The sequence below is a fragment of the Crotalus tigris genome, unplaced genomic scaffold, assembly GCF_016545835.1.
Source record: "Crotalus tigris isolate CLP2741 ecotype Arizona unplaced genomic scaffold, ASM1654583v1 scf7180000018504.2861643, whole genome shotgun sequence".
NCBI lineage: Eukaryota > Metazoa > Chordata > Lepidosauria > Squamata > Viperidae > Crotalus > Crotalus tigris.
This window is the reverse complement of record NW_024097043.1, coordinates 1,775,969-1,800,711: the sequence shown is the minus strand read 5'-3', so window position 1 is coordinate 1,800,711 and position 24,743 is coordinate 1,775,969. Positions and strand designations below refer to the sequence as shown.

At 38.6% G+C, this 24,743-nt stretch overlaps 2 protein-coding genes across 4 annotated transcripts in view; both read left to right on the top strand.

Moving 5' to 3' along the window:
- Positions 1–6,606, top strand: part of LOC120312466 (NACHT, LRR and PYD domains-containing protein 12-like) — a 65,636-nt gene extending 59,030 nt beyond the window's left edge. For all 3 annotated transcript variants that reach the window (XM_039353222.1, XM_039353225.1, XM_039353224.1), the window contains exons 11-16: positions 181–351; positions 538–705; positions 889–1,050; positions 3,336–3,506; positions 3,699–3,869; positions 5,870–6,606. In XM_039353222.1, the coding sequence (XP_039209156.1) occupies positions 181–351; positions 538–705; positions 889–1,050; positions 3,336–3,506; positions 3,699–3,869; positions 5,870–5,996 (970 nt within the window). In that variant the 3' untranslated portion in view covers positions 5,997–6,606. The remainder of the gene's footprint in view (positions 1–180; positions 352–537; positions 706–888; positions 1,051–3,335; positions 3,507–3,698; positions 3,870–5,869) is intronic.
- Positions 6,607–14,375: 7,769 nt separating this feature from the next.
- LOC120312495 (ryncolin-4-like) lies at positions 14,376–22,905 on the top strand. Its single transcript, XM_039353266.1, has 5 exons — positions 14,376–14,493; positions 17,970–18,103; positions 19,436–19,565; positions 20,306–20,440; positions 22,655–22,905. Exons 1-5 carry the CDS (start codon positions 14,376–14,378, stop codon positions 22,903–22,905), a joined length of 768 nt encoding a protein of 255 aa, XP_039209200.1.
- The last annotated feature ends 1,838 nt before the right edge of the window (positions 22,906–24,743 follow it).

Here is a 24,743-nt window from a genome sequence, read left to right as displayed (position 1 = left end):
TTTTTTCTTTTCAGTTTAATGTGTATAGTCATATCTTAATGATTAATATAATAGAAATATATTCAGGGAGAGGAAGTTCAGTTACTATACATAAATTATATTCTCTTCGGTTCCTATAAGAATATAATCCATGCTTGTTTTTCAAGAAATAATTATAATTTTTTGGACTCTTATCTGCAGACTTGCTGGACAGTTCCTGATTGAATACGGCAGCACGCATCTTACACATATTTTCAGGAAAGACCGGAGATTGAGAGAGTTAGATTCGTTTCTGAACAACATAGTTGTCAAAACAATAGAACTGCTCCTTCTGGGATTCAAAGAATCTGAATGTACAAAAAAGGGACTAGGGTAACTTATTCTTTTTCCTTTTAGATGAAAGTACATAATCTTCTCTTAACAGTTAATATTCTGGAAATATATCCAGAAAGAGGCAGTTTAGTTGTTATACATAATCATGTACTCTTCAGTTCATACAACACAGTCCATGATTGCTTTTCAAGAGTTAATTGTGATTTTTCTGATTCTTCCCTGCAGGCTTCTCAGACAGTTCCTGAATGATTCCTGCCACAGGGTATTTGCAATACTTGAAAAAAATCAGGGATTGAGAGATTTAGAGTCATTCGTGAAGAATATATTTGCCAAACCAATAGCACCGCTGCTTGAGGAGTTAAAAAATCCAGAATGTATACAAGCTACATTACAGTAAGTAATTTTTGCCCTTTCAGTTTAAGGTACACAACCTTCTCTTAATGGTTAATATTTTTGAAATATATCCAGAGAGAGGCAGTTTAGTTGTCATACACAATTATATTCCGTACCTACAATAATATAGTCCATGCTTCTTTTTCAAGAGTTAATTTTAATTTTTCTGACTTTTCCCTGCAGGTATATTGGACACTTGCTAAATGAAGCATGCAGCTTTTTACTTGCATATCTCAGCGAAAACCAGGAAATGAGGGAAATGGAGTCATTCCTGAGGAACACAAATGACCAAACAACGGAACTACTCTGTGAGGGACTCAAAGAAAGTAATATAGAGACACTACAGTAAGTAACTGTTTTTTGCTCTGTGTGTGTTTGAGCTGCACAACTCCTTTCATTATTAATGTTCTTTTCTTTTTTTTAAAAAAAAGATCTTTATTGTTTTTTTCATACATTCAGTAGTATTTGTCTGAGTTTACATTCACTAATACATATTTAGTTCCTATACTTTATTCTTTCCTCAAACAATAGAAAAAATGTCCCAAGTTTGATAATATTTCGTTTCTTCTTTTTCTTTCAGTCTCAGAGTCAGTCTGCCCATCTCTGTGCATTCTAATATTTTTTTAATTATTTCTTCATCTGATGGTATTTCTTCATTTTTCCAATACTGTGCAAATATAATTCTTGCCGCTGTTGTAACATGCAAAGTCAAATATATGCTTTGTTTATCAGTCTTTTCTGGCATTTTACCTAATAAAAAAAGTTCAGGTTTAAAATCTACGTATTCTCCCAACATCTTTTCTAGCCAGGCATGTATTTTTTTCCAATAACTCTTTGCTTTGGCACATGTCCACCAAACATGATAACGAGTGCCTGACTTATGTTTGCATTTCCAACATCTATCTGACATGTTTTTAAACATTTTTGCTAGTCTTGCTGGTGGCAAGTGCCATCTATAAAACATTTTATATACCGTATATGCTGGCGTATAAGGCGACTTCCGCAAGCGCTAAAATCAGCGCCAAAGACGGGAGTCGTTTTATATGCTGAGTCGTCTTATATGCCGGAAATACTGGTAGTTTCCGGCGTATAAGATGACATTCTAGGAATGCGGCCTGGCTATAAAGACGGGGGTCGTCTTATACGCCGGGTCACCATGTACGCCGGCATATACGGTAAGTTTTCTTTATAAGAAGTTGACATTGTCAGTTTATAATTTCTTTCCCACAAATTTTGCCATTTTTCTAATTCTATATTGTATCCAAAAAATTTTGCCCATCTTATCATTGTTTCTTTAACTTGTTCACTTTCTATTTTCAAAGTTAATAGAAAATTATAAATTTTCTTAATTAGTTTCTCATCAGAAGTTAATAATACCTTATCAAACAAAGTTTGCTCCTTGTATAATCCATACAGTTTAACATCTTTATCATATTTAACTTGCATTTGTAAATGTGCCCACCATGATAGATTGATACCCTGATTTTCCATTTGTTTAGATTTTAAATTCCCTTCAGAGTTTAGAATATCTCTGTATGTCCGGATTTTTTCAAGATCAATTAAATTTGGGTGTACAAATGTACAAATTGTTCAAAGCCACCCTGGAATTTTCAGATATATTTTACATTTTATTTTTTCCCCATGTTGTTAATAATGCATTTCTTATATAGTGATTTTGAAAGTACTTATGAATTTTATTTTTCCCATACTATAAGAAAGCATGCCACCCCAATTGTAAATCATGTCCCTCCAAATATAACAACCTTTTGTTTCTAAGAATTATCCATTCTTTTACCCATGTTAATACAGATGTTTGATAATATAAAACCCACTCTGGTAAACCAAAACCTCCATTTTCCTTGGCATCTTGTAACATTTTCATTTTAATTCGTTGAACATCTTGCTGTTAAGTATTTAACGTTTTTAACTATTTGTAGTTCTATTTTTCTGACATTTGTTTTGTTGTTGTTGTTTATCTGAAAGATTTCAAAATCTTTCACTATTAATGTTCTGAAAGTATGTCCCAAAGATGCTTTTTCAGGAGGCCACCGGACTTTCTTGTTTTTCTTTGAAGAGGTTTCACTTCTCATCCAAGAAGCTTCTTCAGCTCTGACTGGATGGTGGGGAATAGAAGGATTTATATTCCTTGCAGACTGCTGGTCATTTGCGTTCTTTTAGCGAGTCGTTGAGGCCATTTGGAGGTTTATCTGTGTTCTCAACAGTGAAGGGATATATGGCAGAAAACATCCTGCAGCCAAGAAGGCTCCACACACATTTGCACTACTTAGGTGACCCTGAGGACACAGATAAACCTCCAAATGGCCTCAATAGCTCTCTAAAAGAATGATAAACTGTCTGCAAGGAATATAAATTCTTCCATTTCCCACCATTCAGTCAGATCTGAAGAAGCTTCTTGGATGAGAAGTGAAACATCTTCAAAGAAAAACAAGAAAGTCTAGTTGCCTCCTGATAGAGCTTTGGGACAACAACCATGACTTGGATGACTGAAGATATTCATGAAGAGGCAGTTTCAATGCCATATATATTCATATTCTCTTCAATTTCTGCAAGAAGACAGTCCATGCTTGTTTTCAAGAGATAATTGTAATATTTTGAATTCTTGTCTGCAGCATTCTTGGAGAGATACCGACCAAATCCTGCAGCAAGCTTCTTGCAGATGTACTGAGGAAAAACCAGAGATTGAGAGTATTAAAGTTGTCCCTCAAGAATCCAGATGACACAACAATGGAACTGCTGTATGATGGACTTAAACATTCAGAATGTACAATAGAAACACTACAGTGAGTGATTTTTTTTCCCCTTTCACTTTGATCCATATAATCATCTTTTGTTGGTTAATGTTCTGGAAACATATCTAGGGAGAAGCAGTTCATTTGCCATACATAGTCATATTCCCTACAGTTCTTATAAGAATTTTGTTCCCTGCTTGTTTTTTAAGAAATAATTGTAAATTTCTGGCCACATCACTGCAGGCTTGCTGGAAAGATCCTGACTGAATATTTCAGAATGCATCTTGCAGAAGTACTCAAGAGAAACCAGAGATTGAGAGTGTTAAAGTTGTCCCTCGAGAACCCAGATGACAAAACAATGGAACTGCTATATGATGGACTCAAACATTCAGAAAATACAATAGAGACACTACAGTGAGTGATTTTTCTCCCTTTCACTTTGATCTATACTACTTTGATGGTTAATATTCTGGAAACATATCCAGGGAGAGGCAGTTCAGTTGCCATACATAGTCATATTCCCTATAGTTCCTATAAAAATATAGCCCATGCTTGTTTTTCCAAGAAATAATTGTAAATTTCTGAACACATCACTGCAGGCTTGCTGGAAAGATGCTGACTGAATATAGCAATAGACATCTTGCAGAAATATTTAAAAAAAAAACAAAAAAAAAACCAAGATAGCAATAACGTTAGAGTTATCCCTCAAGAACACAGATGATCAAATACTGCAAATCCTTTTTGAGGGGTTCACACATCCAGAAAATAAAATAGAGGCACTACTGTAAGCCACTATACCTTACATTGTACACCCAAATTCTTACCATGTTTAGCTTTGCTCTTGATATAATTCAAATTTATAAATGGGAGGGTGCTACGCCAGGCAATCTTAAAAGGCCAGTTAAGACCTGGGCAGCAGCATCACCAAGTTCATCTGTGAGATATAGCATATCATCCCTATAACAAGGCTTGTTTCAGGCACAAAAGAAAAATATTACTACGAAGCTGCAAGACGAATGTAGACTTGTCTCTGCAGTGGGCTGGGGATGAAGCATGTTGTGAAAATATGGCCTTTAGAAACTGTTAGACATTTTGGGGCCATTTGAAGATGAGTCCAAAATATCAAACATGGTTGTGTTTTGGGACATCCACAACAAGCAAATGTTAAAATGTGTCTCATGTCTCTTATGTACTTGCAGATGATATGATGCATATTTTGTCATTTGCTTCTTTCATCATCATCCCTCCCCCTCCAATGCCCATGTTGTCTTCCATTTTAATATGATTAGTATAAAGTATATTTGCTTTTTCACCCATGACCAGGTTTCCACCAATGTTTTTCCCTTAAGAGGCTCTGATGGATTTTTTCCAAGAATTAGCTATTCAAACTAGCTGTACTTTTCAGCTTCCCAGACAAACTCTGCCTACTACATGGCACCACCACCCCCCTCGTGTTTTTAGTCAATCCTTTGGGATCTACTGCTCTTTAGTGGAAAGGAGGGAAAACCTGATCCTGAAATCACTATTCCAATTCACATGACTCATATGCTCTCGGATACTTGTTTAAGCCTTTCAATATAGTGTGTGAATCCTGCAGATCTCTTGGGTGCTGCAAAAGGTAAGAAACCAGAGTGAGATCTACTGGCTCCCCATTTATCAGATGCCAGGCAATGGGGAGACATATCTTCTGTCATTTTTGAGTCTGAAATAAGAAGAAAGAAATCCCTTTATTTGTGTGAAGGCTTGCTTGAAAAGCATCCAGGTCAGCTTCTCATTTTAGGCTCATTCTGTACTTTTCCTATAACAAACAACAACACATTCATTGTATCACTATTCCATTACTTTTTTTCAAATTTGATGGGATCTTAAGCTACTATTTTCTTATATATTTTTTCACCTTCCCGATTTGTCCTAAGAGATTGTTTAGGGCCTTAAATCAAAGTACTTCTTGAATTGTTCCTGAAATAAACCTTTTGTCTTGCATCAAAATGAGCCTTTTGATCAATCCCCCAATTGCAAAAAGTGGTTTTACTCGGAGTAGCTTACATCCTGTGACGATATCTGTACTACCATCAAACAGCCCCATCTGCCTATCCTAGGACTTTGAAAGGACTCGATAGGTAGAAACAAACGCCAAATCCAGTCTGAACATCTGGCTGACTGTGCAACAAACCAGAATAATCCCCTCCTAAATTGGATAAATGTTATACTGTAGGGATAGCAAATCCTCCAAACACAATGGAAATCAAGTGTACCTGAAAAGAGTGAAATCAAATAAATCCTGGAATTCTGTGGGGTGGATCAGATTGGAGGTCAGAAATGGTCATGTGGGTCCCTGCACAGTCTGATAGAGACGTTACTGGACACTTATCTTTTGATGGGAGATTAAAGTAATATTTTATTTTTCATTATAGGGTGAATGAAAAATATATTATACAGAATGGAAAATGGATGGATGTGAACCATACGGCTAGAGCCTTCATTGTAAAATTCTTCTCTTTCTTCATGCTTGCTTGTTTGATCTATTTTTATTTTATTTAATCTATTTCAAGTGAAGTCTGAAGAACTTTCTTTCAGTGACTATAATCTGAACTGAGGACTTTTCTCTTTGCAACTGAAAAATTCTAAACTAGAGGGATAAAAGTAAGCCCATAAACCTGTTAATGGAAATTGTACCGTGTTTCCCCGAAAATTAGACCCAGCTGGATAGTAAGTCCTATCTTGATTTTTGGGGGTGGGCCTAATATAAGCCCTAATCCAAAACTAAGCCCTAGTGTCAACGCTGCTAATATCAGATGTTCTTGCTTTGATAACAGATGGAAATGCAGCCATTTTTCCTCTGTCGCTTTTAGAGTTAGTTGATGCTGGGAGGGGGGATGTGGAAGAGAGTCCAGCTAGTCATAACAAGAGTAACTCAGCCGTGGGAACCAAAGGTTATTAGGTCCAAAGCTGATAGAGATTTGGTGGGCTGGGGAGCTGGGGAGAAAGCCCACACTTCAAGTTAATTGGGGAATGTGATTTATGACTGTTAATTGAAGGAGGAAATTGTGCTTTGCTACTTTGTGCCAGGGGAGGAAAATTCAGTTTTTTGCTTCAACTATGTAGTGCCGATATGTTGTTTCTTGAATAAAAGATTCTTTAAGAAAAACAATGCCTCGAAATTCTTTTGAAGAGATTTATCTGTTGGAACATGTATATCCCTAAAAATCAAGCTAAGATAGGTGTACGGGGGATGAAGCTGCCCCACGTACCCCATACCCACTTATCTTACCGGTAGGACCACCACAGGCAGGCCTCCCACACCCTGACACCTGTCGCGTGGCTACTTGACTTTTTCTGCAGCCACTTGCCACCACTTGTGGCCGGACTGTCGCTCCTCCTGGCAGGATGCCGCATGGTACTTCAGGCCACTTCTGCTGCTTGTGCGCTTTGGGCTGCTTGCACAGCGCTTTGGGCTGCTTCCACTGCTTATACAGCACTTCAGGACGCTTCTCTTGCGCGCTTCAGGGCACTTCTGTTGCTCACAGCAGAAGGCCATCTGGAGCTTTGGGCTGTTTCCGCTGTGGAAACGGCCCAAAGAGCCACACAACATCCTGCCGCAAGCAGCAGAAATGGCACAAAGTACCATGCAGCGTCCTGCAGGGAGGAGCGGAAACAGCGCAAAGCACCAAGGGGGATCCTGCCGGGAGGAGCGGCAATAACACAATGCTCCACATGGTATCTAGCTGCAAGTGGCGGCAAGTGGCCGCAGAAGAAGCCAAGCAGCCGTGCGACAGGTGTTGGGGCATGGGAAGCCTCGCTGTGGTGGTCCTAAGGTATGACATTCTCCGAAATTAAGACCTAATGCCTCTTTTAGAGGCAAATATATATATATATATATAAGTCCAGGTCTTAATTTGGGGAAACACTGGTAAAATAAATTTAACAATTGTTTTACATTGTGAGATTATTATTGTCCTTTGAAGTCTGAATAAGAGAAGGAATATTGGCTGACTGTTTGATTAAGTGCCATCAAGTCCACTTTGATTCTTAGTGACCAGGCAGACTAAAGCTATCTGGTTTTCAGTATTTCTATGGCCAGGTAGCCAGCCAGATGTGCAACACTCCAACCATTTTCAGAAGGGAGGAGTAGATGTGCTGCACTCATCCCTGGTCCACTGCCAATGCCACCTCCATTCCTGTCTTCCTGCTTCAAGATGAAAGAAATCCTTTCTGGCTTGTGCCAATTACAGCGGAGCTTAATTTGTTTGTTCTGCTTTTCTTCCTTCTGGGAAACTCCTGTCCTTCATTTAGCATTGGGGTGCAGTGGCTGGGATGGCCCCTCATCCAGGTTAATGGTTACTGCCCTGCCTGGCCATTTTGGGCCTGGACCATTTAACCTCGGACTTACTTTTTTTTTCACTTTTTTATCCTCCCAATTCCTTCCACAAGTTCAATGATGGAGTAGTGAGACCACTACATTTCTTTCCCTTGTTTGTTTTTCCACATGGGAGTCATGATGAATTCTGGGCATTTGGTACCTGGTCTCCTCCTGTTTTATTTCAATGACTGTATCAATCAATCAATCAATGGGCAGGCAAAGGCAACCCATGGAAGAGTCACCCTCATGTGCCCATCAATAGCAAGATCTAGCAGTGGGAGGAAATGGCAGCAGAGGGATTGGCCAAGAGGGACATAGTCCAGATGGAGCCTGGCTAGTCACTGCTGGAGATATCACAGTCTAAGCCAGTGATGGTGAACCTTTAAGGGACCAAGTGCCCAAACTGCAACCCAAACCCCACTTATGTATCATCGGGTGCCGGGGGGGCGCGTGGTTGCAGTGCTAACAGCAGACTCGGTGGGACTAAAAAGTTCAATCAATCAATTCCAACTTTGCGAGATCTTTCTTTCCCTGCGAGAAGTTGAAATTGATTGAACCTTTTTTTTTGTACATGGCGAAAGCAAAAAGGTTTTATAAAACCCAGCTGAAGACCTACGACTGGGGCGACGTGCCCACAGAAAGGACTCTGCATGCCACCTGTGGCACGTGTGCCATAGGTTCGCCACTATGGCCATAGGAAATTCTAGGGAGTGGCTACTGTATTGTAACTCTCTTCCTTTGTCTTCTCTCCAGTTCCAGACTGCTGTCTCTTGTCACCTCCCTTCCCCCTTTCTGGAATGTGCTACCTCCTTCTTGGGAAACTGCCACCTCAAAGTGGTCCGTCGCTCCAGTTCCCCCCTCCCCCGATAGGCCCCCATCTCTCACATCAAACAGCCAGCAAGGATTACATCAGATATTTTACAGAGGGTGTTTGAAGAAATGGAAAAGACGTCAGTTTAATTGATAGCACCAATGATAGTGTCAATAGAAGAAAAATAGATAAATTTGGAGGAAAAAATGAATAAAAACTTGAAGAATCTGAAATAAAAATAAGGAGATATATTAAACAAAGTAAGAAAAAATAAAAATTTTAGAAGCCAAGACAGAAATAATAACTCAGAGATTGAAAAAGAGTTAGATACTTTAGCCCTATTAGCCCTAAAAGAGAAAGATTTTGTTTGTGACTGAGGACAATCCTAGAAGAACTTGGTGACGACAATGGAAAAGATAGGGTAATTCAGGCTTTGACAAAATTTTGGGAATGGGATGAAGAAGAGGAAGAAGTGGATAACGTGGATAAATCAATGCAAGAGAAGCCAAATTACAAAATGTACCAAGAGATGATAAAGCATTTTGTCAGGAAGCAATGAGAAATCAGATTTTATAGCAACATTTCAATGCTAAGGTAAAAAATAGGCAACTCAGAAATAATTCTGCTTAAAGAAGTTCATATTAGCAGAACAAACCTCAACAGAAGAAGATATTATTTAAGTGGGGCAAATGGGAAGGACTGTGTCTAACTTTCAAGCATTAGAGATTCTTACTTAATTCAGTTGAGCATTAATTCTTTGACAGATTCAAGGTGGAACTTGAAGAGTTGCAAATGACTATATTGGAAAGAATTACTAAGAGTCACTTTGAAAAGTGAGAGAGGCAGTATATACATTAAATTAAGTAAATAAGTAAAAGTATTTATGCGGCTAACACCACAGGGAGTGATGAGGAAGATATTGCTGCACTAAGCGCTACAGGCATAGATTTTTCAAATTTTATAAACTAAATATTAATACTTAATGTGGAATATAAATGGGGGAAATGCCCCCTCCAAAAGAAAAAAAAATCATTTTCTAAAAAAGAAAACCAGGCTGCAATTTTTCTATAGGAATTACATATAGGAAAACAAGACAAAAAAAATCGATGTATAAAAATTTGGTAGAATTTATTCCATCTGGGATAAGTAAGAAAAATAGACTTACCATACAATTACAGCCATCAGTGATATTATCTGATGATCAAGGTAGATATGTGGGTGTTGAGATTAATCTGAATAAATTTAAGATTATGGTATTGAGGGTTTATACCCCATGATGATAAAATTACATTTTTAATGAACTTATAGAAAAATAGATTTGTCATATGACAGATAGATAGATAACCTTTATTGTTATTTTTTATTGTGGGCACAATGGCACACATTAAAAATGAAAATTAGTTGCTCTCAAAGTGTACACATACATAACACACATTTAAAACATTCTATGTACAACATATTCTGCAAACTCATCCAGCCATCAGGATTCATAGCAGTTGTATTTCTTGCTTTTGTGTTGTACTACAGCATTATTTATTTTATTTCCATTTCTATGGTTTTACTTTCAGAAGATTTCTGAAATTCCAGTTAAAAAGCTGATGTCAACACATGTCTGACACGAATGAAACATTTAGAAGGACATTTATGCCATGGTTGCCGATATGAGATTTCAAAACAAAGAAAACCAAATGAGCAAAGGGTCAAAGAAATGAATAAAATTTAGGACTAAGAATTCAGTTTTGGTAGGTGGTCAGCTGTCTCTGGAAATCCAAAGAGAGAACCTATGACATTTAAGGGGGGAACGACATTAGCTAAACATCCAGTCAGATCATGAGACAACATATGTATGTCACAAAAGACATGGCCAGATTGCCCAATCAGGTATTAGGAGTCCCACCATTTCCAATCGAGAGGATGAGATGACATCATTCTAGACTCATCCCCAGACTACTGCCAGTACCACCGCCACTCCCATCTTCCTGCTCCAAGATGAAAAAAGTCCTTTCTGGCTTCTTCCAGCTTTAGCAGTACTTCCCACTTGGCCTGTTCTGCTTTTCTTCCATCTGGGCAACTCCTGCCCTGTGGCTACTAGGTGCAGTGTCACTTCATTTTCCTGCCATAACAGATCGCCCAGGCAGCCAAGCAGCACCATGGTGGCTACACCCTCCACCCGCGCCCTGCAGCATCATCTGCACATGACGGAGTGCAAGGGCGGAGTCTTGTCCCCGCTACCCGGCTACCATGGCCTTGGCTGTGCTGCTTTGTGCGGGCCGTGTCCAGGGGCAACTCTCCTCCGGAGAAGCTGCTGGTGAGGAGGGGGCTGTGGGGGAGGCAGGGCTGGGGCAAAGGCACGCGTGCCCATAAAGAGGGCTCTAGTGCTGCCTCTGGCGTGCGTGCCATAGGTTCGCCACCACTGTTCTAGGACTTGAGGACAAGAAAGAAGATCTAACAAAATGGATTAAAGAGTTGTTAGGAAAATCATTAAAGTTTGGGAGACAAAAAACAAACAGTCTATTTAATTTATCCTTTTTATCCCCAACATCTACCAAAATACAGGAAAAATCCCCTGGCAAGCTGAACATACTGAATTGGAAAGCGATCTGGCAAAAGAAGAAGGCTAGAATCAGATTTTTGATTTAACTTACCAGATGGAGTACTATATGATTAAACACTTGTTTAATACAGTTAAAAGAATAGATAATGTTTGGATATAAAGGGGCCCTATAGTAAGAGGGATAAGATATATAGGTAGTATAATGCTTTTTACAATATATGAAATGTAAAAATATTGGGATGGTGTATATGAATAAAAAGTTTGGATATTTAAAGGTAATTAAACCCATTCTAGCACTAAAGCATAATTCTTAGGGTGAATGAAAAATATCACCAAAACTATAAAATACATTCCATTGTGGGGAGCCAAAATTTGCAATTATATGAAATATAAGATAGCCATTTTGTAAATAAATGGAAAATATTAGAGATAGTCTTCAACTTACAAATATTCATTTAGGGATAGTTCAAAGTTACAATAGCACTGAAAAAGTGATGACTGGTCCTTGCACTTATAACCTACAACTGTTGCAGCATCCATATGGTTAACTGATCAAAATTTAGGCCTTTGGCAACCAGCATATATTTACAATGATGCTTTTCCCAACTGTAAAGTTGCTGGAGGAAGCTGGATTCGCTTACTGATCATCTGATTCATTTAGCAGCTGCATTAATTCATTTAATAGTTATGGCAAAAACATTATAAACTCAGTCAAGACTCATTTAACAACTACCTTACTCAGCAATGGAAATTCTCGTCCCAATTGTGGCCCTAAATTGAGGACTACCTGTACTGAATTATTTTATGAGTGCAACTCATATATAGAATTGATGAGGTTGAGAAGTTGTGGTCAACATTGCCATAGTGGTAGCCTGCATCAACGCACCATTATATTTTTCTTCATTTCATAGAGAATGCAAATCATCCATCAGAAAATCTTGTAATTCCATCAGCACTATTGCAAATCTAAAAAGTCTTTTAAATATTTTATTGTGGACCCCCAATTTTCTCTCTGAATTATAACACATCAAACAGATTTTACTTGTACATAGCAAGCTAAAATATGTGTGGGGAGTTAAGGATGCTTGGAACTCAACTGTAAAGATATTAATTTATTTTGACTAAAAATGTGACTTATTCACGATGTGTCTAAATGTGTTTTGGCTGTTAAGATAGACGCTCTTCTTGTCTGTTCTTCCTTAAGACTGACTTGGAAGAGTGATTCTTGGGGAAGTTGGGGTAAAGAGGGTAGAGGGGGAGAATAAAACAAAACTAAAGGTCCAAGCTCAAAATGACCATGCAGGGTGGTGCTGCATTGACTATTAAAAGATGAAAAGGTGCTGAAGCTGTTTGTTCCTAGATAGCATGAATGGGGCTTTTCTTGAACAAGTTCAATAGTGTTGAGGATTAGATAACCACAGGATTAATGAAAAATGTATAAACCCCAGCACCTGCCTTGTCTATTGTGACACTTGAAATCTAATTATTTATGAACCTGACTTGTTGACTAATCATAACCTTTTCTCTTGCTTGATCTGGCATTGTAAATCTTTTGCTTTGGACTGCTGAACTTACTACTTGCCCTGCTCAGCTAAGTTTTATTCATAATTAATTGCCTTGCCATTGCCATCCGTGAGGACTATATTTGGTTTTTGAAGGGGTGCTAAAAAGCCACAATGGGAAGTTACTGAAGCATATAAAACCTGGAGATACAAGTGGTGTAAAGAACTCTTTGCTTTAATTATTATGAAATATATAATTTTACATACAATTATTCAATATTTTTCTGCAATTTCTCACCAGTTTGCATAACACTGCAATACATTTATTTAAAATGATCAGCCTCCTTCAGCACCCTGGAACAATCCAAAATAAAAGGGATAACAGAAGGAAGCTTCCAGTATGAAATAAACATTTTGTTTTCCTCACTTAGAAAATCTCCTTAGCAGAACTATTTGCATTTGCAATTTAACCTTCTTTAATTTGCTTCTGTTGTAACTAAAAAAGGGTGCTTGAATTCATTTTACTCTTCCCTCCCTTTATCCTTTTACTTACGTTTTGTTACTCTTAGACGTAAAATTATTCAATGCATCTTACAGAGGAGACTTGGGGCAGATTTCATTTGAGTAGATGGGGTTATGCTTCAGAGTTTGCTTCCCTTGGATGTGGAAATAGCTAGCAATCCAGAGAGAAAAGAATTTGACAAATGTATAGAAGATAAAATAGTGAATTGTTATTATGGCTAAAAACTACCATTTGTGAACACAAATTACAGAGTGAATAGAAGTTATACATTTAGTCCTCAACTGATGATCATTCAAAGCTATGACGGCACTAGAAAAAGTTACTCATAACCAGTCATCACACAACCATCACTGCATCCCTCTGCTGGCTACTGGCATATATTTATGACAGTCGCAATATGCAAGAGTCACATGATCACCATTTATGATCTCAGAAGGCTTCTGACAAGCAACATCAATGGGGGAAACTACATTTGCTTATTTCAGTGTGTGTAGAAGCCAAACATTACAAAGTTCAGAGTGACAGGCAGAGAGTCTGGAAATTCTGCAGGGCAAAATAAAGAGCTAGGAGGTTTCCACATGGTTTTCTTAGTTGTTCTGTGTCTGCAGAGATCCTGGGCCATCTTATCATATTGCATGTGCTTTTCTTCTCAGCCTAAAGACCTTTTTCTCCATCTTTCTGTCATTTCTTTCTTCACATATTAGAATGGAAACATCCTTCCTGGTCAAACTACACAGGCTACAGCGAAGGAGATAAAGTTAGGATAATTTTTAATATCTTTATTTTGTATAATTCAAGAAAGAATTGATCGTGAACTATACCTTTCACATGACACTCATCCATCATGCAAACTCAGGTTTTATTTTTCTGAAATACACAACCCCTTGAGAACAGGAGGGGTTACTTCAACATCTTCTATGGGAGGGGCTCCTAATGAACTATGCGTGCAGGGTTGTCATTATTTCTTCATTATCCTATTGAACTATGATATAATGAATTCTGCTGAGCTTAAATAGTCATTGCCAATCAGATATGGGCATATTAAGTCAGAACATGTAAGCAATTCCTGATTTCTCTGTTAATACAATCATTAAAAGACCTCCATATATATAAGAGGCAAGACACCACACACCTCTGGCTCAGAAAGAAAGAGAGAGCTGGCAAGGCAAGATGAAGCCTTGGGCTGGTGTCCACCTGATTCTTTTCCTGGTTGCTAGTTCTGTGGAGGGAGAAGTCTCAAATGATGGTACTGGAGGACTCCAGGACACTGAAGCCACTTCTTGTGCACGTGAGTCCCAGCTGTGTGATCTTTCAGCTTGGTTCTTAGCCTGAGCAGGATATCTATGTGCAGGAGCAGAATGTTGGTACTTAGTTTCCCAATAAAGCCAGTCATGAGAAAAGGAATACTTGTCTCACATTCTTTCTTCTGTTCACAACTACTGTGAGAAATCTAGACACTGCTGATTAGCAGTTTTGCAGGTAAAGAGATGGCTCAGGAACAGGTGAGGGGTGAAATCTGGCAGTAGTGAAGTTCTGCTTCATAAGCATTTCTTGAGGATGCTGATGGCATTTAAAGATTGGAGAAAGTTGAGTTGGGATGCTCTTTGAGGGAAACGAGCCCCTTTAAAAGAAGCAGTTTTAATAATCAATAAGTTATTTTTTAATCAGTAAAAACAGAATTAATCCTGACCTATAATGTTCAGGTGACATTTTGCTCAAATGGAACATATATTAGCTCAGCCCTGGAAGCTACAGTGGTTCAAAATGGAATAGCACAAGCAGTAACCAGCACGTCTCCTGGTGCCCCTATGTGACCACTGCTTTGAGAGTTGCACTGGTTGTCATCTGGCGTCTGGATGCAATTCAGAGTACTGGCTGTTCCCTTTAAATCCTGCATGGCATAGGACCTGGTTACCTAATGCACAGCCTTTCTCCCATTGTGTCTATCCACCCACTAGTGGGTCCTTCCTATTAAATGTTCTGCTCTAACAGGACCTAGGAAGCGTGTTTTCTCTATCATGGTCCCCTCCATCTGGAACAGCATCTTTTTACACATATGGACCACTCAGAAACCAGTGGAGTAGGAAGCTGTGATTGAATGTGCGGATAAGAGGAAGAGATGCTGCCTAGCAAAAAATAAAACAAGAGAGGCAGGAGCCCTCAGTGGCTAAAAGGGAATAAAAATACCAAATCCAATGTAAATATCTGGCTGTCTGGGCAACAAATCATCATAATAATAATACTTATATAAAAAAGTGACCTGGTAAGATCACATTTTGAAGTGAAAATAATATTTTTAAAATGTTGCAGCCCTGAAAGTTGGGAATGAGGGCTTTCTAAAAGATATACGTCTTCAAGTTTTAAATTTTACTTAGATTCACATATTTACCTAATGAAGAAAAAGAAAAGACGACTTCCAGTTTGCCATCGTGGCCGCCGCAGATGCTAGAAGGCGAGCTCCATCTTCCGCATTTGGTTTCACTCCACTGGGGGACACTGGAAAGGGTTGAAAGTCACTCTGTAGGGGCGACGAGCAAGGAGAGGACCCCTGCTTAATTGCAGGAGGGTGGCAGCCCTTCTGCTTGATCCGGGGCAGCCCTCCAAACCAGCAAAGACCAGCCATAGTAATATGGCCCGTCACTGGACTGCAGACAGCTGAAGTCAAACTTACCACCAAGCACTTTGAAAGCAATGAGAATGAAACTGGGTGAGATCCGATCTTCTCTTTACCCTAAGTACTTTCTTTTCCTGTAAAAGCTGCCTGAAGTATCTTTCCCCCTGTGAGGAGAGAGGGAAGGGAATTTCTATCCCACTCTCTAAGAATAGCAACGACTGACTACCCAAGGGAATTAAAGCACTAAAAGAACAACTTTAATCTAATTGGATTTATATGTTCCTGAAACTTGGGGACCAAAAATTTTCTTATTTTTATTGGAGATGTTTGCTTTTATCTACAAAAAAGCAATAAAATTGGAAAAAGGATTATAACAATTTTGGACTTAAAAAATCTTAAACAGCATCAGTGACATCTTGTGGTGAAGTTTGGTATTACAACTTGTTATTTCCTAACAGAGATTTGGCTCGAAGTCCAGACCTTAGATAAGACTCTTCTGACCTTGGCAACACCTGTGAGAAACTCATTTGTAAGAGAACAGCTGGGCAGCATAACTCGCCTGCTTGAACTGTGAATGTAAACCTTTACTGACTTTCAGAGTTATATGTGGAGAATTGCCTTCCTATCTCTTTATTTGAGGAATATGAGATGATGAAATATCTTGGACTATAAAATCTTGCTTGATAAATGATTTCTACTATAAAGACTATTTATAAACAAATGAAAGAAATGGATGAAGACCAGGAAATGATCCTTTCCATGTTGAAAGCAATACATGAAACTATTCTTTCAGCTTGTGATAAAATAAGACCTAACATAAAAGATCAAGATGCCAGCTTAGATACACAAACCCAAACTTTGACCACAACCAAAGAACTAACAACCCAGATGATAACAGAAGAAGTGGAATAATCAAATATTAAGACAGAAGACTCAATTGACCAACAAATACAGTTAATGGAAAATCCAGAAAAGGGAGTGACAACACTGAAAAGGGAAAAGACTTTTTATATAAATCAGAAGAAATTTGAGAAAGAAGAAGAACAGATTGAATGGATGATAAACATATCAGGGCAATCATGGGGAATTGGAATAATAGGGAGACAACTTAATGAATACAAATGAGCTAGTCCTTCCAAAAAATGGCAATTAAATGGTCTCTCTATTTCAAATAACATATAATAATATTTGACAATCTAAAAGCACTGATATGGAAGCCTAGTTGGCAAAGAAAGAAAGCCAGAAAAAGGCTGAAGAAAATTGGGGTTTTGATTTATTAGAGGGGATTTCATATTATTAATTAGCGGGTTAAAGGGAGTACTTAAGATAAGGGGAATTCTGGTCATTAGATTTAAAATATTTGGAAATTAGTTGAAAATAAGGATTTTATCTGTTTAATATTATATCCAAATAGATAAATTGTGTATTTTGGATATTAGATTCTGTTGTGAATTAAGATGAGGGAAATCTTGGTTACCTAAAGCCTGAAAATTATAAATGTTAAAGGTTAAATTGGAATATTGATGGGAAACTAAAAATTGGGGAAAAATTAATAACAGGATATGGATTTTTTACGAAGATTGAATGTAAAAAATAATTAAGATACGTATAAGGTAAAATGTATTGATAAATGTAATAATGATGTTTTTACCACGTTGCTTTTTAAATACTTAAATGTAAAATTTGAAAATTAATAAAATATTATAAAAAAAGAAAAAGAAAAGACTTTGTAATAGCCAAATAAGAATGGGTTTTGGGCTAGTATAAACCCATTAACCACAGGCTGAAGATCACTATGATACCATACATATTGTTTCCATGTATCAGCATTCGCCAATATGTACCCTCTAAGTGTGGAATTCAAACTCCCATCATCCTCAGCCAGCAAATACAACAGTACTAGAGATGCCTTCTAGGGTTCACCTTTTTCCCTGTAATTATCATGCTTTTTTTTTTTGTTTAATCGCTTTTTACAAGTTATCTCCATGAGTTCATTGCATTACAATAAGCATTTATATTCCTACAATAGAGATTATGGTGTTTTCACACTTGGGAACCCTCCACAAAGGTCAACATCTGTCCCAGGTATATATTTTCAAAGCAGAACTTGCTGGAACTGACCCACCTAACTCTCCCTATTCTTTCTCTAGAGACAGAAGCCAGAAACTGCAAAGACCTCCTGGAACGTGGGGAGACCCTGACTGGCTGGTACAGAATCTACCCAACTAAGGGGAACCCAATGCTGGTTTTCTGTGACATGGAGACAGATGGAGGAGGCTGGTTGGTAAGCTGGAGGGGGAGGAGGAGGAGGAGGAGGAGGAGGAGGAGGAGGAGGAGGAGATAATTATCTACTTGAACATATCAAAACAGAAGAGCAAGAAGCCCAATAAAGTGGGCTCCATGCTCCATTTTTGTTGCAGAATAATAGCAGCTGTTGAGGGGCCCATCAGCCTTCTCTCTTGTCAAGAGACTAGTGGTGGACAATTTGCAGTGCCAAAGTTTATTGAAACCCTCTTGGCATTTGAGCCCAAGGCAGCTTGAAGGTACACTTTCCTGTTATTGTGAGATTGAACAAACTGGAAGCCCTAAAATGGAGCTATCCCAGCTCCCAATTCCATCCATACTGTATATGGGATTGGCATTTCCCACTTTGTGGCCCATTGGGAGCCCTCCCTCGGGAAGCCAGCAAGTGAGAAGAACAGCCCTTCCTAGCCTTATTTGCACTTTCCCTTCTCTTGATAACAAGAGAGCTCAGAAGAGAGCCCATCATTGGTAGCTGCAGGGCCATCCAGACACCGACCACTGCCTCCATTCCTTGCAGGGGAAGTTCCTTTTCATCTATTATTCCAGTCTGAGTAGGGGATCTTGGGGGAGGGACAAAAAGTTAAGTTGGCATCTTAACTATTTGTAATTTCACCAGCAGACATCTCTGTCTCTGATTTTTTTCACCTAGCTTGGAAATATCCATATTTGCATCTCTCCTGCACTCCTCCCAAGGTCTGCCAGGATTCTCATCTCTAGTAATAAATTTATCACAACATCTTTATATTAAATAAATTAGGCTGATTGAGTCATCTGTCTAAACCAGGGGTCTTCAAACTTGGCCCTTTTATGACTTGTGGACTTCAACTCCCAGAATTCCTCAGCCAGCGTGCCTGGTCTAAACTTGTATACTGAGTTTCATGGATCTATGTGGGATTCTTTGTTCCTCGCCCCAAAATGCTCTAATTGCCACATCAAACTAGGCATGTTCTTCATGTATCTTTCCAGCATAGGGAACAAACTTTGGATTTGTTTATTGATTTGTTGATTTAAAACATTTAACTGAGAACACCAGGGTGTTTTTTTTTAACACAATGGGCAGCAGTTTAATTTTTGGGGATGATATAAAATATACCTATTTCCAAGACATGAGGCATCAAAATAGCTGTTTTAAGCAGCAAAATACAGTGACATCTGGTCTCAATTGCTACCTAACTATGACATAGATTCAATTCTATTCCTTTTGCAAAACCAAGCTGAAAACTAGTCCCCCACTTCAGAAGTGGCGTAAGATTAGAAAAGCAGCTTCTCCATCAAGCAGATGCTGAGGTATCACTCCCTTTCTCTCCACCAGCTCTTCCAGAGGCGGCAGGATGGATCTGTCAATTTCTACCGTGACTGGAAATCATACAAGAAAGGATTTGGAAGGCAAGGATCAGAATTCTGGTTGGGCAATGATAAGATCCATCTTCTCACCAGCTCTGGTAAGCCCCAAATCTCCTCTTCTATCTGATACTCAGTTTGATATTTTAAATCCATTTATCTAGACATTGCTTATCTTTATCAAAATTATTTTTTAAGGAAAGATGAGTATCAATCTTTCCAGAGTCAGTCCTTTGATAGTACCAAAGGTTTTCTTTGCATCACAGGAACAGAGTAAGCATAAAGCAAACACTCTGATCTGTTTGTGTCAATCCATTAAGACTTAACTTCCATTTCCTTCCATAGAGATGAATGGTATATTCCAAGTTCATAAATCTGGGTAAAACAGATATTCTTTCCTGTAATTTGGAAATTGTCTTGGAGCTTTATGCAGCATGATTCCCCAAGACGATTGATCACTAACAGAAGAATAAAATATTAGAATCAGAATAAAAGAAGAAAGTTGTCTTCTTTTTCTGGGGGACCATAAATTCTCCTGTTTTTGAAAAAGCATGTGGAACCAGGAAATCGAGCAACAATCGGTATCCCTCTTCACTGCCTATCTAATTAAAAGATAAAAGATCACTTTTGGATTAATTGTGCACAAAGTCCAGAAACATCCAATGCATGTGATTCTGTCCTTCTGTGTTGGTTAGTTAGCATTGCTTTTGAATGGACATGGCTCGTAATCCCACTGTGATCATGTTTTTATGGAATGGAAGTCTACTACAATATGCTTCCCTTATGGACTTCTGCATCTCTAGTATTCATTCTCTAATAACATCTATTCTTTGAAAATCAGGAACACAGCAGTTGAGGATTGATCTGGAAGATTTCAATGGTTCCAAAACTTTTGCAACCTATTTCAGTTTCAAAATTGCAAATGAATGTGAAAACTACAGGCTGACCGTGGGTTCCTATTTGGATGGCAACATGGGTGAGTAATACAGAGAATGCCTCTTTATTTGAGTACCTTCTGACAATGAATGTAACCAACATGTCCCTTGACCTGATGCAGAATGCAGAAACATTTTAAGCCAGGATCTGCCTAATTGCTTTGTGGCCTATCACAGGGACAATGATTTGGCCACATATCCTCTGCAAACTGCAAAACTGAACCCCAAACATCATTCCAACTCATTCTACTGTCCCCGAGTGGAATGTTGGGGAGGGATGAAGCAACAGGTTACCCACCTCATTTTTATTTTAATAAGTTCAAAATATATGACCCACAGACTATTTTCATACGGTATCTCTAGCTAGGGCAGAAGCCTTCAGAGGCTGTCAGGCAGCATAGGAAGGAATGAACCTTTGAACAGTGCACAGAGTCTTTTCCCAAAACAAAATAACTGAACTCAGTTGGTAAACATAGGGGGACAAGGGGTTTTACTTATATGGGTTTCCACTGGAAAATCCCAGAACTGACTTTGCTTCTGCTGTACATAGATGGATCTTTCAATAAAGCTAGACTCTTGGTGATTTAAAAGAGCCGAGAGTTTCTTTGGCTGAATGTGCCAAATGGAACAGTTGACAATTTCATTAAGAAACCCCAAAGTTCTCTTCCTATCGTAGGAGATGGCACTTTGACACATTATTTTATTGCATCATCTTGACTTTGGTGAAGTCTGAATCATTTATAGGATACCAGATTTAAAATGTGGGATAGAAATTGATTTATTAATGCATATTCTTGACCTATATGGTAGGAAAAATATTTCTATTTCCTTGGATTAGTGTTGGAGTGAGCAATCAATGGCTGATGCACCACTGAAACTCAGCAGTAAATGCCTTTTTTTCCCCAGTGACATAATTTCTTAAACCTTCCCCAAAGAGTAGGGTAAATAAAACTTCCATCCTGCTCCTTCTAGTTCTGATAGCATATCAAGGGAATGCTTATAATCCTTCAACTGGTTCAGAAAACAAAATGTTTTTGTTTTTGATCTCAGTCAGGTTGTCCATAGGTTGGTTTAATGTGTTAACATTAAGCATTCTGGTTTATCAATCATGATCTATAACAGGGCTTTTCAACTAGTGGTACGGGTACCACCTGTGGTACATTGGCACCTTGCAGGTGGTACACGACCATCCTAGAAAAGTGGTAGCGGAGGAGGGGAATGAGCTGAACCGGTGGCAGCACCGCACAAGCCTGAGCAAGAGATGGCTGGAGCTGCAGGGCTGTCAGGGCTCAGCGGAAGCACCAAGATCAGTGCCGCTTTCCAGCTGATTGGCGCCTCTTTGGAGCTGTCAATGGAAATGCTAGAATCAGTGCCAGGCTCCAGTTGGAGCTTGGCGCTGATCCTGGTACTTCTGCTGAGCCCTGAAGAAGCACCAATCAGCTTGAAAGTGGCACTGATCCTGGCGCTTCTGCTAAGCCCAGAAGAAGCGCCGATCAGCTGGAATGTTGCAGAGTCTTGTGATTTATATTCAGATGCTTGGCAACTGATTCATATTTATGATGGTCAGTGTCCCAGAGTCATGTGAATTGACCAAAACCTGCTGCAACCACCCATCAGACAGGGGGAATAAAAACCAAACAGCCCCCCAAACCACCTCCGCTGCCAATCCTCAACAGAAATGCTCACAACAATGAAAACCTCGGACAGGAGGAAGAGCGCCACCAGGTGGGCAGGCAGTTGTCTTGCTTGGCTGTGGCTTGGGGGGCACTTTTTTCAGTACCATTGTAACTTCTAAGAGTCACTAAGCGAACTGTTGTTCGAGGACTACCTGTACTTTATCACTTTTTTCTTTTCTTTTTTGGGGGGTCATCACGTTTTTGACACTTTGCTAGGCGACTGGTGGTACTCGGATGTTGCCGTATCCTGAAAGTGGTACAATAGGTGAAAAGGTTGAAAAGCCCTGATCTATAAGGTGGCCTGTAAGGTGGACCTCACAGTGATATATTCAACAACTTAAGTTAAGCTAACCATGATTTCAAGAAACAGAAACAACTGGAAACATACATTGTATCATTTTGACAGGGTTGGCTAATGATGCCAAAGTTCAAATCTAGGATATTGTGCACATAAATAATGTTCAATCTCTTTCTAATTCTCAGTGAAGAAGGTGCTTTTTTTGTTACTAAAATATCCTGCAGGTTTCCATTCCTGGAATACATGAACTCAGTGCTATCTCTGTGATTTTCTCCTTTTAGGTGATTCTTTCTCAGGACATAATGGCCTGGCATTCTCTACTAAAGACAAAGACAATGATGGCTTTGAACCCGCAAGTTGTGCTGCAAATTACAAGGGAGGCTGGTGGTATGGTGCCTGCCATTCTTCCAACCTGAATGGCCTGTATCACAAAGGGGAACATACTTCTTATGCTGATGGCATCAACTGGTATACTGGGAAGGGGTATCAATATTCTTACAAGTATGCGGATATGAAAATTAGACCACAATAAATGAAACCACAGTTTAACAGATTCTTCAACAGACATCACTCCAAAAGTACTAGCAGATTATTATTATTCTCTTTTGCCTACCAGAAAAAGCAAATCAAATACAATAAATCTTTAAAACTGTTCCTTTGTGTGTTCACTGTATTGTTCTCCCTTGTAGTACTCCCTTTTTTATGTATATGGGGATGGGGTTCAAATGCTTCTTCATTTTGCAAATTCTTTGAAAGAGAAAGATGCTTCTGAAAATTTTGCAAAGCTGACATTTACCTATATTGATCTATCATCTATAAGTAAAGTAACACAACAGTTCCTACTCATTTGTGTGTCTGTGCCTTATGAATCAACTTCAACAACAGGATTCACTTGGAACTCTGTCTTGGGCAAAGCACTCTTGGAAGCTTTTCATAAGCCAATTGCCTTAAATGACTAAGTTGGTAGAAGCAATATCTGAGATAGCCGTGTCAGTGTTTTTCATGATGAAGGAAATCTGAGGAATATAACTCAGATCAAATCTTTAGAATCAACTTGTAAGGAGAAAAATTCACTTCCTTTCAGCTACTGATTCAGCCATATAATTAACACTGAATAGGAAATCTAACTCACTAAATAAATTAGCCTGATTAGTTTCTGGGGCATCTACTATATCTATATGATCATTACATGTTTTTCTGAAGGACCTGGTGCTTTACAAAAAGTTCCAACCTTTGGGAAAGTGTTTTCAACACACCTACAATGTAATTTAGTACTGAGAGGAAATGCCTCCAGAAAGGAAACAAATCGGTCTCTCATCCCTAATCTGGATTGGTAACAGAGTGTTTGAATCTCCAGAGTATGCTATAAGCCCTTGAAGTTAGTCAGATGTGATGATTTATTCTACGTAACGAAGAACCCTCTCTCCATAATTGATCTTGAGATCATACAACTCCAGAGTGTCTTTCTGTATCCCTGTGTGAACTTCTACAGAATCCTTTTTGGATGTAAAATGCTGGGATGGAATTTTATAGCTTTTAATTTTGCTAAAATATCATAGCCATGTTTATTTCCATGTTTAATGGTGGTGGCATGGATATGGATATCAACAATTGCTGGAATAATTAAATTATCTGCATTGTTATATTTTGGCATAGGAATTCAGTGTACAACTGATTTAGTATGCAACTTTATAAGAATGTACAGCAATAAAGATAAATATACACAGGGCTTTTTTTGCCATAGAACACCCAGAACGGAGTTCCGGCACCTTTTTTGGATGGAACCTTGTAGGGTAGGCAAGGTGGGTTGTATGACATGTGTGAGTTCCAGCACCTTTTTTTTTTTTTTAACAAAAAAAAGCAATGAATATACATGTTCCACATTGGATCCTGCAAAAATTTACAGCCCCAGAGAAAACACAAATACAAAATTTAAGATATATTGAAGAAAAGAAACAAACATGAAACAATGAGAGGAGGGTATCACTTGGCTTCTGCAAACTATAGCTATTGCTAGAAAACTGGCAATCTTCATAGTGATTGTCCATGTTAGATCTTGCAGAAGGATGATTGTAAGTTCTTGATTAGAAAGATGAGTAACATTTCCAATAATTATGTTTCTAAGTGCTAGGCAGTAAGAGTACAATGGACAATGTAGCAATACATAAATAACTGACTCTGTCTATTATAAGTAATCTAACTACTCAAGGCTGAAAGTGAAATGTGTAGAATGTGCAGGTGTATCTAGGAATTGTGCCTGGAGATAAAGTTGCCGAATTTATATATTAAAGACTAATGAAGCCATAGTGGAATTGCAGCTGCAAAATGAAGTGGATGAAAAGAGATTTTGCCAGATCATATCTGATACTT